Genomic DNA, 20,818 nt, shown 5'->3' on the forward strand with positions numbered 1-20,818 from the left:
GGGTCCAAGTAGGGTTCAAACAAAACCTTCACCCCCTCTGTTTATCTTATAACCCTTCTCAATAGGACCAAAATCGTCTAGGAGGGACATTGTTTGGGTGGCACCCGTCTAGGAGAGGATTTTCCCCAAAGTATGGAGATTTCTACTCATTTTCCTGCTCTACTTTAAGGACAGCAAGGGAAGAAAAATCTGCCTAGTAAAAGTTTCTTGGTTTCTAAGCATTACCTATTCTACTCAAAAACTAAAATAAGCATTTAGACTATGGACATACTGAACTCTAGGCAGATATAATAGACACAATATATTCTATCATATTAAGCCCAAACCTAATATTATTTTAGCAAATGGTTTGACACCCAAAGCATGAATCCTGCAACCCAACAGAGGCTGTAATTGCCAAGAATATACACTGAGATGTCCATGTATACAGTGTAAATATTTTGATAGAGGAGGTAATCCTCTATCATTCTGCTTTAATACATAGGTGAATGTATGTTTTAAAATTAAAGCAATATTAGAATGCAAACTGATCTGGTATTAACCTCTTCCAAAGAATTGGATTGTGAAAGAATGGAGGAGCAGAATTAACCTACATGTTAATTTGCGAACAAGGAACATGCTAATTGGAGGAGAGGGCAAAAGTAACATCATTACAGTAAGCGTATTACTTACTGTGCTGCATCTTTTTTAACTGTCCTGTTCTGTGTCAAGGTCCAGAAAGTTTTAGGATTAAAGGAGCAGGTTGAACAGCAGCTAAATATCAAACATCTTGGGATGCAAAAAAAGAAGTAGTGGGTGCAGAGCTCTGGGTTATAATTTTTTTAATGGAATAATTATGTTATCTTCTTTATATGCATACATATATACAATATCTGAAAGCATCAGTAGAACATGACTTGGTACCTTAATGTATCATTTATGCAGCAGAGACATTGGTTACCCTTTATGAAATGGTGTTCATGAGCTAGGTGAGCAAAGCCCTATTACCCTGTATAGCCCTAAAGCTAATACAAATGCTGTGTATATTTGTATTCTGAACCTTTCCAAAAATGTATTGGAAAATTTAATGCCGTATGGACTACATTCCTTAAATACTGATAATATTGTGCTTCCCTATTCCTTTGGCTAATAGAGAGGAAATATCCATGCTAGTGAAATGTGTCTTTTTTGCTGTTATTCAAAGAAACAGAAGTAGTGAATTCTGCTTTGTTCTCATTCAGTCAATTATCTGTTTTTTGACACCTGCCAACTGCTGTGGTGATGTGTCTGCTGTTTATTATCTGAATAATCCTTTGTAGGTAACAGGACAAAAAAACAACCATGTTGTTTCACACAGACCTCCTTCAAAGCACAATTCTTTTTTTTCTCCTCTTGAAGACACATGCTTTCTGATACGTGGTCGGGGGAAGGAGGTATTTATAAATAATTGTGAGAGATGTACTCACCCGAACAAAAGCTTATATTTTATTCAGGAGAATGTTGCTTTCCACGAATATGTTCATTCCAGTTTGAAAGATGATAAGACATGTAGCCTATTTACTGATATTGCTTACCTTGTCAGCATCTTCGAGAAGATGGAGGAATCGTGATGGCGTTGGTCCAAACACAACATCTTCAAAAACAGCTTGGCCCATTTCAACTCTTTTATTTGGAGGAGGTAAAGAGATGTCTTCTTCGTTTATCAAAATCTTGGGATGTTCTTTGGAAAAACATGGAAACATTAGGTTGTGTTATTCACAGGAACAAGAAAACATCAGGCCATAACAGGGGTTTTATTATTGATTAAAAGTGACCCTGAAACCTAACTAAATGGCATTCAGTTTACTAAAGCAGTGTACTTCATTGTTTTTTTTTTGTTTTTTGCTACAGCCTTTGTTGAATGACTCCCAGAGGAATTTTGGAAACCTGAATCACTAAAAATAAAACTGAAATTTGGATTTGCCCATTCAGCTCTATATATTTGGTTTGACTGTATTGCTATCTTAATTCAGGAATTCTACCGTGCAACTGATTTTGAGCGGATGACAAAAAGGACATTTTCATGAGTGTTACTGTGCAAATGTAGTCATGACATTGAATGGAAATGTATTTGCACTGCATAAGCCCTGAAACATTTTAAGTTGTGAGATGCCAAAGTTAGTGGCCATTTGGCAGCATCTTCCTCTAATTTACCTAGGGAAGAGGTTAAAGGTGCTGGATATGGCTGTGGTTAATGGTAGAACCTAAATTTTACAGCTTATTATTTTTTAGGATCTAGGTCTGGAGTGTATTAAATGGAATGGGTGGACCAAACACTCCATCCCATTCCCAGGCTAGGCTTTGGAGACAGCTCTGCAGCACCTGCCGAATTTCAATAAAAGAGAATTGATGTTCAGATTGGTGGATGGAGTTGGAGTCTGGAGCCAGGTGTGGCTCAAGGGGACCTAGAAGACGCTTCAGTGGATCTAAGTGCTTAGATGAGAAAACCAGACAGTGGAGTTTGTAGCACAGACTCTGGGTCCATAGCCTAAAGCTCTCCTGAGGAACAAACTCTGAGTTTGAGACAGTTATCATGGACTATTGCCAGGTTGGGACTTTGTTTTGCTGCCTATGTTTTGTTATCAATTCTGTTAAAAAAAAAGCAAAGTTTTCCTTTATTGTACACTAAAGGATGTTTTGTGTTCAATTTTTTGGACTGTACTGTGTGATGCAGTGATCCTTGTTCCCCCAAATATCACAACCCATATAAAAAGAAAAACTAAAGTTTAGGACTTCCAAATAACTATATTCCAGATGTCATTTTTCAAACACAAGCTACAAACAAGAGCCAAAACCTGAACTGTTTCTTTGGCCAAAATCTCAACTTCTTTTTACTTTATTGGTACACTAGATCTGCATAACCTTTTGCATCCATATGCTGCCTCTAGCCCTTTCTGCCAATACAAACAGATATTAAAACTGGCAGCTGATGTTAAAGATCATACCATTCCATTCTCTCCTTTTTAGTATGTGAGAAATACAGCAGCGCAGCGTGAATAACACTTGATAATGTTATCGCTACAATAACAATTCCTTAGGGCAGTTAACAGATTTACTGCATGTGGGTATAGAGGTATGTGAAAAATGTAAAAACTTGTAATCATTTGATAAAAAGATTAATTGTTCCATGGTTGGTATACAAAAATATGTTAAAGCTGAACTCCAGGCAAGCTTTTAAATACATATTTCTAATCCACACAGTTCATACATTTGATCTGCCAAATTATTTGTATTATTGTTCAACCAGTGTGAGATTAGGACATTCTGCAACATACAACAGCCATGTCCTGGACCTGCTTGGGGACTACAATGCTTGCAATGACACAGCATAGTCCAGTGCTAGCCCAACAACCAGTTACTGGACCATACAGGAGCCACTTAATAATAAGGAGGTCATCCCTAAGCTCTCAATAATATGTTCTGTCGGTAAAACATACCTGACTAGCCCTTTGTACTGCCTTTTTCCTTCCTCATTGTTAATGTGCACCAAATTACAAAGGCAACATGAAGACAGATTGAGATGTAAAAATATATGTCACTGCAAACTTAACATTGACAAATATCTTTAGCAAAAGGAAATTATGAAAAAAAGTTTGGTGATCACCCATTACTCGATCACCTTCAAGAAATACTGAGTGTTCATAACCAGGGAACACTTGGTTGTCATTTTATAGGCTTACATAAAAAAACATTCAGCAAACAAAGATTCTGGCAATCCCAGGGTTTGACAGCACATCCCAATGCACACATTTACTGGGCAGCTATTGTATGTTCCTCAACTGTGTTTAAAACCTTACTTATACAGTACATACGGTACTTACATACTACGAGCTGCGGTTGAAGGCAGCTGCATTCAAACCAATGCGAGCTGCTGGCAGCCAAAAGCAACATGTTTCATTTAGCAACCGCAACTGCAGTGCACTACAACAGCAGCGCATGTGCCTGCACAAATGTCTCCCATTTAGGAGCTGTGGTCAGCTGCAGATCAGAAGTTTGTCTAAGTGTGCATTTTGCAGAAATAATAGATGAGCAAACACATTTTTGACCAATGAAGGAACAGCAGCACACCTCTGAGGAGATCAGTAATACTTGTTTAGAGTCTAAGGCCCCTTTTAGACTTGCGGTTACAAACCACTGTTATTAGCCACTCGCACATCACCCACAGTTCAACCTCAACCTGCATGGCACTTCAGTGCGGCTGAGGGCAGGTGAGGTTATGGTTTGCTGCAGTCCAATGTTTTTAGGATGTTGATGGATCTTTCTCAGTCCTCTAGCAGCAATAGCTTTCAACCACTTTCCAACCGCTGTGAGCTGCAGGTGGTTGCATTCAAGTCAATGGAAGCGGCTGGCCATTTAAGGGCAGCCAGAAGCACCATGTTGCATTTAGCAACCATTGCTGTAATGCACCACAACTGCCTGCACAAAGTGGTTCCCAGCTGCTCCCATTCAGTTAAATGAGGATTGCTAGGATAATGACTGAGGCTAAAGCTCATCTTTCACGATCCTTTCACGATCCTTTCCAACGACAAAGGACTACACGATGCATGAACGGTGCTGTACATACAGCACCGTTCTGCTCTATGGAGAGGGGAGGGGGAGAGCGACGGAGCGGCACCCTGCTGCGCGCTCTCCCCCTTCCCTTTCATTAGGATCGGTCGTCGTTCATCGTCCGTGGATCCGCCAGGACGGTCGTTCAGACGATGGACGACGCCGACTGTACACACGCCAGATTTTCGCCCGATATCTGGCTGATGCCGATTATCGGGCGATAAAAATCTGACGTGTGTACGCAGCTTAAGGCGGACGGCTGCGGTCCACTGCAGGTCTGAAATTAGCTTCTCATGCTAACCTTACGTCTCCTAGTAGGTGTGAAGGAAGGAGGTTACAGGAAGCAAAACTTACAACAAAATCATATACTTACACTAGCTGCTTTAAAAATGCCTTTAATAAATATATAATTCTATACATTTTTTTTTCTAACAACCTGGAGTTCAGTTTAAAACAAATAAATTTGAAACAGATAAACAAAGGGGTAAAATTAAGAAGCCATATTCCCTAAGTGGGCTTGCTGCAGAATATGATCATGGGTCCTAAATATTCACAGCAGAAAAGAACCTTAAATTATAGTACCGTATTTCATTACAATCAGAATCATCTCTCTCCATGAAAGGTCTTTATTTTCTAATTGCAATACATTTAAAGAGTGTTAAGCATTTTACAACTACAAGGACATTCTATTCCACCATTAGCTTTAGCTGAGGTAGCACTATTAATGCTCTGAGCAATGACTAGGAACCAAATTGCTGGTGGCATAATTGTAATATTCTATTGCACTCCATTGTCCAAGGAGATGTTACCATTTCTTTCATGTTACAATAAAAAAGTTGGGAACATTAAAATGAACTTCATATTGTTACCAAAAATGTTTGCTTTTTAAAACCTTTAAACAGACAAGTTTGTTTTATACAAGTTTGTTTCAAATAATGCAGTTATTCACCACTATTGATATGTGCTGAAAGGCTGCAGAGATTTAAAATGCCACAAAGCTGGTTGTATTGTTTGGGATCCCCTAATGGTTGGGAAAGACACGAGTCATGCTCTGGTACACACATTAGATTGTGGCATGACTATGGACTTTATATGCTGCGTAATATGTCAGCGCTATATAAATACTGTGTAGTAATAATAATAATAATCACTGCCCCCACCCCCTTTACTGGCCAAGGCTGTATGCCACGATTAGGCTACTAGTATATAAAAGGAACCTCATGCAGCTTTCTTTCTGTTTTTTTAATATTTGGTATGCCTAAACAAATGGTGTAGGGTTCACCTTAATTAGCTCTAGTGGCTTCAACTATAGTTTTAAAGTTTTTCCTATTAACTGTTTGTTATGGGTAAGTGGTATTAATGTACCCCTACACTCAGTGAGTAGATATCTGTAGCCCTGCCCTGTGGTGACAACTCTGATCCTACATTGATCTAGTGTGGTGAGTAAGCCTTGTTACCCTAGGACAGAAAATGTATTACTTGCAAGATCATCAGTTGAAAATAAAGGCAACCCACCACATCTAAAACTGTAAGCTACGCCATATAATATTTTGTTGTTTTGGGTTTTCTCGATAGACTTTAAGGATTGCTTGTTGCCTAATCCAGGTGAATTTTTGGCACTGAACACATCTCAGTTTTTCTTGCAGAATTCCAGGTGCTTTTTAGAGTTGAAGAGACAACGTGTATTGATTTCTTTACTCCCCAGAGAGATTTATTCCCTTTTAAACATCTGCATCCAACAGCAAGAAAATAAACCTGTCATTTTGCCTATTCAGTTTTCCCTAAAAAGAAATCCTTCCCTCTATTACCAACCATTGCCACATTTCCTTTGCCTTCTGGAGCTCTTTAATTATTAGGTAATTACATTTAAAAATAATTTTAGGTAACTATCTAGTACAAGCGACATTCTTCACTCACCATACAGTGTAATGTATGGTAACTCACCATACAAGCCTAAAATGATCAGGCCCAAACCATGGTAAAGGTTGTTAAAGCCTTATTTCAGCTAATTTTATTTTTTATTTTTCAAAGACTTAGCATTTCTGATTTTTATTTTAGTCTATTACCCATTTAGGAGATTTACTTTGACTTACAGAGACTTTCTGTCACCGTGACACCAGTATCATAAATGGGGGAATTGGTGATCACTGGGAGAAGAAATAGAAAGTAATACAATATTCCCAGAAGCTCTATTCTTCCCCATTCTATTTTAGTATACTTACCCTGCTTTACCCTAATAATTTTTATTGATCCAGCAATACAGTGATACCTCGGCTAACGAAGATAATTAGTTCCGGAGTTATTATTATTATTATTAATATTAATAACAGTTTTTTTATTGCGCCAACATATTATGCAGCGCTGTACATTAACCTCCCCAGCAGTAGATTTCTTTCCGGTTTTATATGTCTAAAAGCGCTACATTGTTTTTCATAAAAAATTATTTTACAGTATAATATAATAATATCAAAAATCATGTAAAAAGAATAAATGAAATAAAATGTATATATATATTTATATACATGCGCCGAAGTCACCGGGAACTCCTCCGATGACTCATTGTGTGCAGAAGACACCGGAGGAAGAAGAAAGAAGACCAGGATCGCGGCGATGGACGACGCAAGACGCCGGCTGGTCAGGTAAGCACTTATTTACTAGCCCTCCAATAGGTTTACCTACCCAGAGTGTAACTCGGGGTTACAGCTTTCAGCAACTTTTTTCTACCCCGAGTCACACTTGGGGTTACTGCTAAGGAGGTTAAATAGGGGTTGGAAATGACAGATAGATACAGACAGTGACATAGGAGGATAGGACCTTGCCCCGTTCTGGAATCACACTTGTTAGCTGAAATTTCCGTTAGCAGAAACTATATGAAAATTCAGCTCAACGCGGCTGCAGTTTGTTATCACGCATCCACTAATGCATTCGTTAGCCAAGTTCATCTTCATTAGCCGAGGCAAAACACAGCGGAAAAAACCTTTGTTAGCTGAAAAATTTGTTAGCAGAGTCACTCTTTATCACTGTTTCCAAATTACTTCCTATGACAGGTAAATCAAATACAAATCATTGTTTGAAAGGGGGGCATATTAGACATCCTTTAGGCAGCAATTATTTCAAAGAATTGAGATATACATCAAACTATTTTTACAATTTTGAATTATGTATGACTAACTATACTGTGTGTTTTACACCAATAAAAAACACTGACAAAGCACTGTTAATATACATTCATATTCATTTAACTTGAAGGAAAATTACAACATCCATAACTGTGTTATACCTATGAAGACAATGTTACAAAAGTACCATGATTGGGCCATTATTTTTTAATGACTGAGTAATTTGGACTCTCTTGATATCTGTATAGAGATCTTTACAGGAGAAAATGAGATTACTAGGTAATTTCTATATAAGCTATTATGTTGGTGATTGTATCCTTTCACTGTTAGTAAAGCTCCACTTCAATAATGTAACTGTATTAAAAAATGTAGAATATTACTTTATGATGGTTCTTTTCCATTGATCACCAGGAGACTTCCCAGTCATAGGAACCTTACCATATAAGAAGTGGCACAAAAAATACATTGATGGAAAGAGTAGTCAGATTAGTATAGGGTGTTTTGGGATTTCTTGTTAGGATTTAAATCACAATGCACAAAGTCCTTTATTGGATAAGACCACAATTCTTCTAAAAAATCAATTAAAGCGTATCTAAACCTAAAAAGTATATTTATACAATTCCTTGGTGGGAACGGTGGTACATGAATTTTATTTTCCAGGCTCTGAATTTACATTTAGAGTTACTAAGTGCAAGAGTCAGAAATGTCAATATACCCCAATCAAATACAGGGAGGTGAAGACCTACTGGAATGTATTTCAAGGTGACTTCTGGGAAGGACAAGCATCTCACAATATTTTACCCATTTCAGGGTGAAAGGCAATTAAACCCCAATAATTTTTTTGTGGGATACAGGCAGGATTGTGTTTATATTTCTTTTTTTAGGTTGTCAACATTTAATAGGAAGTTTTTTGGGGCTTTGCCAGGATGAACAGTTTTTGCTAGTACTTTTTGGCTTCTGCTCTTTTGTGCACATCTTGGGTTCCTCTTTTAATCATAACAGATTTACTCTAAGGGAGATTTCTGTTGCAGCTAATGATTAGACAGCCAGGTACTAGGCACCTGCTGAGAGGCTACTACAAGCTACATCAAAGCGACCTAAGAACCATATGTAACTCCTAAGCCACTGGCTCGAGATCCATGCTGTGTACAGTTAGCTTTACTGCATGTTTATTAAACTTAAAAAGCAAAGCCTTGCTTCCATATATTATTTCCCTTACTGATTACAAACTACCTTGGTCATGAAATGTTTACAAGTTTGGCTTGGTTCAAGGATAGGTTTCCTCTTTTCTTCCCTTTGTGTTAACATTCTATTAAATTTCATTACTCTTGTGAATCAACAAAACAACAAGTAGCTCTTGATCTGGTAACATAGGCTGTGGGCAGTATGCGCACTTCTGTATAATTCAACAGACAGATAAGACCTTAACAAAAAAAACAACAAAAAAGTAAAGGCTTCAAAAACTTGTATGATAGACACAGTTTTAAAAAAATATCCGTAGAACACACAGCAAAGGTCATGCACCAATCAGGATGCTGGTGTGCAATACAATTCCTACAATAAGTAAGGAACTAGTCACTCATTACTCATATTTTACTCCATAAAAGTCTCCAAACCTTGCACTGACAAAGGGTCGGGAAGCCTACATTAATTGTACCTAATTCAGACAAATAGCTACATTTGCATAGAGAGCAGTTCCAAATGCACAGTTGGCCACTGGAACATAAATGAATGCTTTTATGATTTTGCTCACTGTCCTTAAAGCAGAACAACAGGTAGATATAAAACACACAAATTGATGCAGCTCTGTATTCCTTAATATATCATCAAATGTATTTTTAAAGCAAACAGCATAGGAAACAGAATTTATGCTGGTATCAGCCTCCTGGGGCTATTTCAGACCTGCAGTGAGCTGCAGATTTCTGCTGCGGGCTCAACCGCAGTTTCAACCTCTCCCAATCTCTTCAAATGAATGGGAAAGGTTGGGAAATACCGGTACTTTTTGCACACGGCACATTGTGGTGCAGCACCCAAAAGCATCAAGACACTTGGCCACATGGTTGTTATTTGAACATCTGCAACACCGACACAGTTGCATGTAAATCCAGTTACCTGCAGTGCCATATGCCACTCCTAGGTGCACAGCAAAGGTTTACTGTGTGCCCCTGAGCCACCAACCATGCAGTTTTACACCACAGGTGTGAAATGGTCCCTGGTGTCCAGTATGCTGAGCAAGGCTGAACTATGGGAGGAAGAAAAAGCTTAAGTACCCAAGAAGTACTGACAAGAGGCATTTTGATAGAAAAACAATGCAAAGTAGCAATGAGATTATCTTTTTTTGTGCGGATTCTGCTTTAATTGTGCAGATACAGTCTGGGGCTGGTCCATGAGGACCTCACTTTTGAGGAAGCATGGTAAATTATATTACCATCAAGAGGCAAGGGGAAAACTGCTGAATATTGCAGAAAAAGTTGTTTTTGTAATCTTTTCAATTTCTATTTACTTCTATCTGTTATTTTTTGCTGGATGTCTGCTTCAAAGTATATTCAAAGCCATTTTCTGTTTTTTTTTTTTTTTTTTTTTTGGATACAGTATGAAATGGTTAAACCCATCCTAGAAAATGAGCGGACATGAGTTACCAGTCTGATTCCAGTGCTACGAAACTCATATTGCCAACAAACTGGCAGATATCTCATTGGGCCCTTGCAAAATTTCACCCACTCTACTTTACATGGCTAGGGCAATATTAAAGCTCTCCAAGGCTGGAGAGGATACACTTTCGTCAATGAAGCTGGGTGATTTAGCAAACCAGGAATGGATCTAGTCCAAGATTTAAAACGTTTGCTAGCAAATAGCCAATTACTTTAAGGAAATCCATTCCAGGTTTGCTGGATCTTTAATAAGCATTAATAAATCATTCCCGATGACTATATTCTTGGAGAACTGTAAAAGGATCATTCCTTTTTTATATAGAGGCAAGTTACAAATCTGTAAAAGGAATAACCAGAAGCTTCAACTCTTGCAAGTGCTTATTATTGATCACAAGGATGCCTCTGCAGTGCCACATTATCATAAGTGATGCTTGAGTCGTTCAGCTCACTCACAAAAGAATCTATGGGCCTCCTTATGCCACAGATTTACGTCAAGCTCATTATAGCTCACTTGTGCATTTGTACTGTAAAGTTTTTGAAACAAACTTCATTAGAACTTGCATTGGTTCTTTCAAGAAAAAAACCCAAATAACAAAACAAAACAGTAGCTAATTTGTACATACAAGTATAAAAAATAGCATTGTGGCTGATGACAATAACTAACCATTCAGGCAATAGGCAGTGGGAGAAAGACTTGCCTGATAAGAATCAGAATGAAACTACAAGCGAGAAGATTAGGTTATATTATTCAGAACAATGAATCAGCAGCCTTATTGTTTTTGAGCTCCAGTCAAACAAAGCCACAGCAAATAATTGCAATTTGCAATGTCCAGACGCATCAGCGGCAACATTTCAACGGGAAAGCATATGTTAGTCTCTGCCATCCACGAGACATCAAATCCCATAGGGTGAAAGAACGGCATTCAATTAAAACAATTTGCTGAAATTATCTCTGTCCATTTCAGACGTAGCCTGTAATTTAAAAGCTAGACATTGAACACTGTGTTCTTGCCATCAGATCCATATATGCCCGTTGTTTGCCTTGTCACATAGATGGATACACACACATATATACATTTACAATCAATTTCATCTCAGGTAACTGACAACTACCTGCTGTTTCAGGGTGTGATCATAACATGGAAAAAATAACATGGAACTACTTCTTCTTCTTCCAAGGGGTAGGAATTTGATCACCTTTTATGAATACATGTATGGTCCACTCTGTTTAGTAAACTTGGTGCAAAATTGTTCACTTTAAGGTCATTATAAATGATAAGGGGCAATCTTTGCACCTAGAAAAAAAAGTTTTATTCTTTGAATATGGGAAGTTTTTTTTTTTTTTTACAGTATTTGCTATGAAAATGTAGAAGAGACTGCTAAAGGAGCTAGTTCTAGCCAGCTCAGCAAGGCTGTTTTAGAAAGAAACTGAGCAGAATTCATACAATACACGGGAGGAATCCTTTCAAAAAATGTTGGATGAATCCGTCAAACTCTACTTAGGCAAATTCGACAATTTTTTTCCATTGTGGGAATTTTACATTGAATCTTTAATAAATACACCCCTAACTGTAATTCCTTTACATATACTTTAAAATAGACCATTCATTAAAATGGAAAGCCTACTTACACTGACCAAGCCCACTCCACCTTCTCAAATTACCAATCATTAGAAGGGGGAAAATGTACCCATAGGGTGTTCAAGGGTGACATTAGAATTATGCTTACTTTACCCTTGTCTTCCACTTTTCTGGGTGTTCAGTCACTGGTCTTAATTTAATAAAGCTCTCCAAGGCTGGTGAGGATACACTTTCATTAGTGAAGCTGGGTGATCCAGCAAACCTGGAATGAATTTCCTAAAAGTCATTAGCTATTTGACCAGATCCATTCCAGGTTTGCTAAATCACTCAGCTTCATTGATGAAAGTGTATCCTCTTCAGCCTTGGAGAGCTTTAATAAATCAGTCCTTATATCTGACCCTACATTTATAATCCATGACTACCCAGTGTCTTGATAAAAGGAGAAAAGGAATAGAGGGAAGAAAGTCTGCATATACACTAGGATGCAGTGTATAGTTTTGACAGCACAGGATTTTTAATCTTTACTGAAGAATTTAGCTGATAAAAAATATGTGCCGTATATACCTGAGTATAAGCCGACTTTTTCAGCACCCAAAATGTGCTGAAAAAATCACCCTCAGCTTATACTCTAGTCAGGTGCATGGGATTCCCGCTCCAGCTCCTGATCCGCAACACCTGGGTGATCAAGCAACCCGTGAATGGATTTTTTAAAAATCATTTGCTGTTAGCTGGCACATGTTTTCAATCCTGGACCAGATCCATTTCAGGTTTTAAAATCAACACCCCAATTATACTATAATATATTAACCTCTGTCCGACACTAAACTTAGGTAAATGTACACCCTCCTTATTGTTGCTAAAACAATAGAAGAAGAAACCTGACAGTCCCACTGTGACATCTATTATCTACATTATCTGTACATTTCTCATAAACAAGCTCTTAAAACATTAAACTGATTACAGTCACTTATGTTTAAACACTCAAGTTTTCCTTGAAACCTTTTTTTGTAAAGGCAAAGCAAAAGTAAAAGCCAAAGGCAAATGTGAAAAAGAGGACAATGAATCTCACAAAATTCCACATGGGTCAGCCCAGTGTTTCTCGACTTCACATGAGGGATCCCTTGAAAAAACTTTGAGGTCTTCAGGGTACCCCTACTATAATTGCTATATAAACAGCTCACAGTACATTAGTATGGAGGTCAGTAGGAAGAATGTCTCTTTCATTGCTGTCCAGTGGGAAGAATATCACCCTTACAGATAGCCAAAAAGATCATTGGTGTCAGGTAATCTGACCTGAAAGTCACAAATTGCTCATTGCTCAAGGAACCCCAAGCAACCTCTGGAGGAACCCTGGTTGAGAAACACTTGGTTAGAAATAAAAGGCCAGAAATAAAAGCCATCATGATTTTGGGGGTCACCCCTAAAAGTTTATGGGTCCTTTAACATTCCCTACTATTGATAATTTTGTTGCTATGCCAATGTAATTTTTTTTTTCTGATTAGGTGTATGGACTAAACAGGGCTTTTTTCATTTTCCTACTTACAGAAATATAAGTATTTGCAGAGATGCAAAGAAGGAGTTTAATCACATATCTCAGCAGAATATTTGCACCATTCTCTGTCTATTAATAAAAAATAATGAGGTATAGAGTATAGATAACAACACAGAGAAAAACTGTGTTTTAATAAGGTTACCTTCCATATGTGAGCTAAAATAATATCTTGTAGATGAACATAATCTTAATAAATGTCTGGGAAATTCCCAGACTTTCCATAGGGGAGAAAATACTGATACATTCCATAGTGTCAAAAGTTACCCCCACAGCATACCAGAGTTGTAGGCTGTCAAGCAATGTTTTCAACGTTAGTGAAGATTACTAATGGGGTCTATCACCAGGAGTTTAGTCTAAGATATCTCACATAATTTAGAATAGGTCTGTTCAATTTAAATGTAGAGTTACGCTATAGATTTTTTACAATTTAATTCAGCTTATTTTGTTTTAAACATCCTACATAGTTTTTCTTGCTAAATTACATCCTAATAAGTATAAATTTTAGAAAAAACAATAGAAAAAAGTGATTGAGATTTAAATTCTATAGAGAATCCTATCCCTAAAGGCCTTTTAGATCTTTGCATTGTGGTAACATGTGGTAATACATATATGTTGCCATGTTGCAGCACCATTCATTTTGAATGGCAACCTAATGCACTTTCGGTATGCACCTGTTTTGTAGTGCAGTCGTCACCAACCTTTTCTGACCCAAGGACCACTAAATTTACCTGCCCTGGACCGCGCATGCATGGGAAGCCGGGTGTCACTCAAAGAGGGAAGAAACTTCTCCCATAGTGACGTCATAATGCCAGAACCTGCCCACTCTCCCATTGCAGATCTGAGCCTGCGATGGGAGAGTGGGTGGGTTGTGTCCAGAGAGCCTGTGATCCATACAGGGGACATGGTCAGTGGCTCTGGCCGGTACACCCACCCAGCGGGGTCTTTCTTCTGACCCCACTTGGAGACTCTTTGGCCAGAGCCGCAGACCACCAAATTTTTCTTGCGGACTACCAGTTGGCAGCCACTGTTGTAGAGTGTTGTGTTGTCTTTGGTTAAGTTGGGCTTTACGTATCCTCTTTAACTATTGTCTTTACTGATTACCCTGGCAATGTTCTCTTAGGGTTGAAGGCTGTTTTTCTATTGCCATTTTTGTATTCAGATAAAGTTTAGGTTTTAGTTGGGTTTTACCACTTAAAAAATAAAATAAACCCCTTATCACTGTCAGAAAAAGATTGTCTGCTCCCCTCCTTCACATCTTTATGTTTGCTACATGACAGGTGAGCTAAAAAATGACAAAATCAGTCTGTCATAAGTACAATTGTATTGTCATTCGATTTCAGTACACGTAAATCATCTTCTACCTGGAAGTTGTGAATAAGAAGAGCTGGATAATATATCAGATGATCTGCTAGAGGCAGAATAGAAAACACACCGGGTTGAGCGTAGCACAAAAACAGAAATGCTTCCATCTCATATTACAGATTGTTGCCAGGAGGTACCTATGTAATTGTCTGAAAATCTCATATCTACAAGGTTATGCCTTGCATCTCTCAAAGCATTTAAATCCTGTTCTCCAACGCAACTGTTTTATCTGATCAGTTCTTTAAAATATATCCTAGCAACACAGGTTTAGCAGATTCATAGTGTGATGCTTTGGAACATGGAATTAATGAAAAAGTTATGAGGCAATGACATTCTAAATTGTAAGAAGTCACCCAAAATTTGTTTTTGAAGTTTAGGTAGTGGATGTTGAACTACGTGTGCTATATCTGTCTATAATGAACCCTATGGTGAGACCTTGTCACCAGTTTTCCTGGCTTTGCCAACACTAGTTTCCTTTCTTCTGGATGCATTTGTTGAAAAGTAAGCATGGAGCGTGAGATGTCAAGCCAACAGAGGGGACAAATCTATGAAATCAATACCAATAAAAGAAGGTCTTGATACTGGAGTCCTGAAGCCATAAAAAAGTATATGTTCCAATTGCAAGTAATCTAAATATCTAAAAAAAAAATTTGGATAGGCTGAGCCCTTTATGACATTTATATTTAAGGTATATAAAATCACAAGATATAAGTTCAGGGAACCATCGATGAAGAAAAATTATATCCCTCAGGTTCTCCTCCAAATTAATTGCAGATGTACCCACCGGATATCTATCTATCTATCTGTCTATCTATCTATTATGTTAGGAAGTTTGATTCCTGTCCACTAAGCAGAATCAATCCTGTTAATAACCAATATATGTATATAAAAAGCGAGAGTCTCTTTGAAATGATGAAAAAAAGCCTGCCAAGCTCCTCCAGAATCAGTCATTGAATTACTCGTTAAATCCTGTCATGTCTGTTTTAATGAGAACAATTATGACATGATCAGCAAGATAAAGGTCGTACTGTTACCATAGGGAGTGAAAGGCAGCGGGATGACAGAGCTTAAAACCAAGAAAGGCCAGACAGATTTCTCAGCAAGCAAAATGTCAATTAATTATCTTTTTACAACCAACTCAATTACACTGCACTAATCAGCTGTGTAGGACATCAAGGTGCAAGTTGGGAGGGGGCGGAATAGGCCTAGGAATAAGCAGATCTAACTACCAGGATGAATTAGTTCCATCATAAAATCACAAATGCGAGTCTTAATAATAGGGCGTAAATAGAGATTCTGTTTATAACCCAGGCTATGCGCTGTAATACTTTTGCCTATCTGAGAAACCATTTTTCTCTTTATAATAACCTCTTATGAGTCCTGGGGGTAATACACGCACCATAATAGATTTCTCTTTTTAAAAGGTGACCAGACACAGCACATTAGTCTTTAAAGCCAGACTCAATTAGCCACAAAGCCACTTCTACAGAAGAAAAGATGGAAAGATTACAATTTAATACACATGTCGGGGAGAACTTAGGAGAACTTAGGACATCATAGACATCGACGGCAATCTTGTAATGAGCGCAATTAATATAGTACAGTGAAATTTAGAGGTTAGACGATGGAAAGTTAAACATTACTGTAGAATATTTTCAATTTGAAAGATAAGTGGAGAGTGGAAAGACAGAGGATAAAGCAAAGTCAAGCTCATCTTAATTTGAACTTCATCTCAGTATGAGATAAAAGATGCTGTGGCAAGAAATTAGCATAGCTGGGAAATTAGGTATTGTAATGTACTAAGATAAAAATTTAGAAGGAGCATTTAGAAGTAGGTTCAAGTACTTTATATTGAAATTATTTTTTATTCTGCATTCTAAAGAGAGCCATTGTTAACACTTCTGTAGCTCCAGGCCTTGACAGATAGAAGAGTTTGACAATTTGCGATAAGATTTAAATTTAGAAAATCATCCCGTCTTATTTTGCATCGTTTACTGGAAAGTGTGTATCAAGGCAAATACAAAATTATACACAGTAAATCTGAACAATAGATGCACATTTCTTTATGACTTATTAAAGACACAACAACACCTTTTCTTGACTTTTTTAACATAGAGGAAGCCTTGAAATACTTTCCAAGTCTTCAGAAACCCTTACTATAATTAGTATATCCATAGCTCACAGTACATTAGTGTGGACAATTCCAATGAATCTCCCAAAATTCAAAAAAGGTTAACCCAGTGTTTCTCAACCTTTTAACATGTGGGAAGCCTTGAAATAACTTTCAGATCTTCAAGGAACTACTTTTTTAATTAGTACATCCACAGCTCGCAGTATATAAGTGTGGTGATCACTGGGAAGAATGCCTATTACATTGTTGGCCAGTGGGAAGAACGTCTCCTTTACAGACAAAAAGATCATTAGTGTCAGGTAATTTGACCTAAGGGCCATAAATTGCTCAATGCTCAAGAAACCCCTAGAAACCTCTGGAGAAACCCTGGTTGGGAAACAATCCTTTACAAGTACAAGAGAATACTTGTCGATCTGCTAACTACATGACTCATTTCCTTTTCTGGATTAACAGCACACAGGATTTGGTATACCTAAAATAACAGGGAATTCTATTACCAGTACCTGGTCATCTTTTGGTAAACTACTGAATAACATCACCTCTTCCCATCTCTACAGGATAGTAAATAATTGTTTTGTATTCCATATTTAAAACTGAGAGGGCTTTATGGCTTATTGAGATAACACAGGGAAGTCAGTAGATGGTTCTACAATTCTAAAAACAATAATAGGGATTTTTTTACACTTTTACACAAACAGATATATACATGCTTTCAATTTCATATTTTTATATTTTGATGCAATATTCAGATTTCAACCAGAGATTTTTGCCTCATTACCTTTGTACCACTAGGTGTCCTCAATTTTAGAGGCAGTAAAACCTAACTAGGTACTATTGAGCCCAGGTTGTCCTGGACCCACCTTCGGCCTGTAATGAGCGTATCTCTCTGTGACTCTGTTTTTCTGCTTACTCCACTTATAAGAATGCTTTTGTCAGAGAATTAACTAAATGACTCCTTATACTGATTCCACCTCTTACACTCTGAGCTCTGATGTACAGGAATGGAAAGAAGTTGATACCAAGTTAAAAAAATGTATATACATTTTAAAATACATTTTAAACAGCATTATTAATTGCAAGGCTGCATTATTGTCCCTGCACAGTAAGAAGATTTTTAATTTGATGGAGAAAGCTTCTGGATAACAACTAATTTGATTGTAGGCAAAGAATTTTTTTTCTCACATGTGGAGCTCCATCTGAAACCTGCTTAATGACTGCTACCAGCATTAACTATACTGTGAAACAGGGGGAATTGTGTTATTTACACAGACAACATCACTTTGGGATGACGACAGATAGAATAACTACATGGGTTAAAAGGAGTTAGGAGACAGTTTTTTTTCTGCACTTGCCTAACATTGTGTACCATGGTCTAACCTATCAATACATGTACTCCACAAGACCTATGAAGATGTCCATAGACATCTTGTGCCAAGACGTGAGACGATCACTTAGGTCCCACTTAGAGAAGCAGAGGAACCCATTTCTCTCCCCATTTTCCATAAGGGGTCAAGGCCACAGGGTATACTATATACAGGTGTTTAATTAAAAGACTCTATTCTGCCCCCATACATCACAGGTAAAAAGTAAAACACACTGTAAACAGTCCAAATATATCTTTATTCCTGCATATTAAAACCTTAACATATGCATTTCAGCCTTCACAGAGGCCTTAAGCTACGTACACACGTCAGATTTTTATCGCCCGATAATCGGCATCGGCCAATTATCGGGCGAAAATCTGCCGTGTGTACAGTCGGTGTCGTCCATCGTCCGGACGACCGACCTGCCGGATCCACGGACGATGGACGACAGCCGATCCTAATGCAAGGGAAGGGGGAGAGCGCGCAGCAGGGTGCCGCTCCGTCGCTCTCCCCCTCCCCTCTCCATAGAGCATGAACGGTGCTGTATGTACAGCACCGTTCATGCATCGTGCACTCCCTTGTCGTTGGAAAGGATCGTGAAAGATCCTTTCCAACGACAAAAACTGGAAGTGTGTACGCAGCTTTAGTCACAGCTAAATGCCTACACAACATAATGAATTACAATAATCTCACACACCTGAGTGGAGGAGCAACAGTCACAAATAATAACTGTAATCTGATTTATTGAAAGCTGTTGTATTCCGCAGCAACAGGTACAGGAATGTGTATATATTGTAACCTAAGTGAACATAAGATTGTTGTTACATGAAAAATACAGTAACATTACTGGTAATAAATAATTAGGATCCATTATCGATTTATAGCAAATTATATTATAATATCTACATAAAAAACATTAGCCTGATTGGTCAGTGTTAGACTAAATTGGCTTATAATAAAGGAGTATAGCTGAACTCTCATGATAACTGTTGTTCCATATTCTCAATGTACTGAGCTAATCTTTCTGCTCCTGGCTTAAAAATAAGTGTGTGAAACATTTGCTAATTTTTCTGACAAATGGTCTCAAATAAGCACTAAATATGGTCTGACTGCAACATCTGTGTCTCTGCATAGAATAGTAATATGTGTGCCATGAAAAGCAAATACTCAGAAACAATATTATGTATGTTTATGATCGAGTTAAGCCAAACATCTATCTGTACATCTTAGAATCTTCATGGAACATCTTCCAATATTAGCAGAATGTTTGAGGTGGGCTAAAGTCATGAACTTTCAGAATATGTGAAATTACAATATAGAAATAAAGTCCATCACCTTGACGTCAGTGCAAATCACCAAATGCTTTACAGTGCTCCACTGTGCATCTGGTGCTTGACCTAATTGAAAAATAAGAAGCTATTCCAAGTGTTGATAAACATATCAGATGCAAAGCTGGTATCCCTTTACACAACCCCATTCAACTTGTTAATCCAAAGTAATAAAAAAAAAGCAAAATGCAAATAACAATGATCAAAAAGCAACTAAAACAGAGCCTTTGATGGAAAGTATTTTTTACAGTTATAGAAAATGAAGTTAGAAATATACAGAATAACTGTAGATGAAATAGCATATTTTAGAGTCTTGTTATAGACATCCATTGATATTGTAGGCCCAAATCTATCAGACCTCATTATCTAGATTTTTGTACAGAACAGGAGAAAGGTCAAGACAGGAAGAAAGGGCCATTACATGATATATTTTTTATTGTTACGTTGCTAACAAGTAGACTTTGAATAGGTCTGTCAAACAATGGAAACTGTGCTTACATTATCACAGGCAGCAGGAACTAGAATTCATATATGGAAACTTTGGGGACCAGTGGAATGCAAGAAAATCAAAATCACAAGCAGACAGTATAGGTCTAAACAGCAAAAAGAGGAATAAGTTGGGGGTCGAAGCCACGCTTGAATAACTGAGCAGACTCCAAGGCAGGAGCTGGAGTGCTTTGGAAATGCTCAGGCACAGCTTCTGCTCCAGCAAGGAGAACAGCAAGCAACAAAGTAGTGACATTCCTAAATCTGACCCCGAAATTCAAGACTGAATTCAATACTGGTCAGAAGCACAATAATAATATTTCTAGAGGTTCACTATAAAATACTGACTGTTCATTTTTCAAGTCCACTATACTCTGAAAGGAACATCATACAACAATAACATACTACAAACCCTTGTAGTATGGGTTTGTAAAATTCCTTTAAAATTCACAATCCTTTAAAATTCAACAAAATATCAACACATGTCTGTAGGTGTGTTAAAATGTTTCTTTTGTCTGTAGGTAAATGACAGCAAACATCTGTTTTGTAGACATAAGTGTAAGATTGTAGACACCTTACACAACAGAACAATGCGGCTTTAGGGTCTTGGCAAGTGCAAGTCCCATAGCAGGTTTCTCGCTATGTGCGGAGGTGAACAACGCACATTAGGCTCATGCTA

The 20,818-nt window shown here is 37.7% G+C and overlaps 1 protein-coding gene across 2 annotated transcripts in view; it reads right to left on the reverse strand.

The window, feature by feature from the left end:
* The window catches only part of MORN1 (MORN repeat containing 1), a 182,908-nt gene that overhangs the window by 75,388 nt on the left and 86,702 nt on the right, over nt 1-20,818 (reverse strand). For both annotated transcript variants that reach the window (XM_072425997.1, XM_072425996.1), the window contains exon 11: nt 1,554-1,699. In XM_072425997.1, coding sequence (XP_072282098.1) covers nt 1,554-1,699 — 146 coding nt within the window. The remainder of the gene's footprint in view (nt 1-1,553; nt 1,700-20,818) is intronic.

The sequence above is a fragment of the Pyxicephalus adspersus genome, chromosome 11 (genome assembly GCF_032062135.1).
Source record: "Pyxicephalus adspersus chromosome 11, UCB_Pads_2.0, whole genome shotgun sequence".
In the NCBI taxonomy this organism is placed as follows: domain Eukaryota; kingdom Metazoa; phylum Chordata; class Amphibia; order Anura; family Pyxicephalidae; genus Pyxicephalus; species Pyxicephalus adspersus.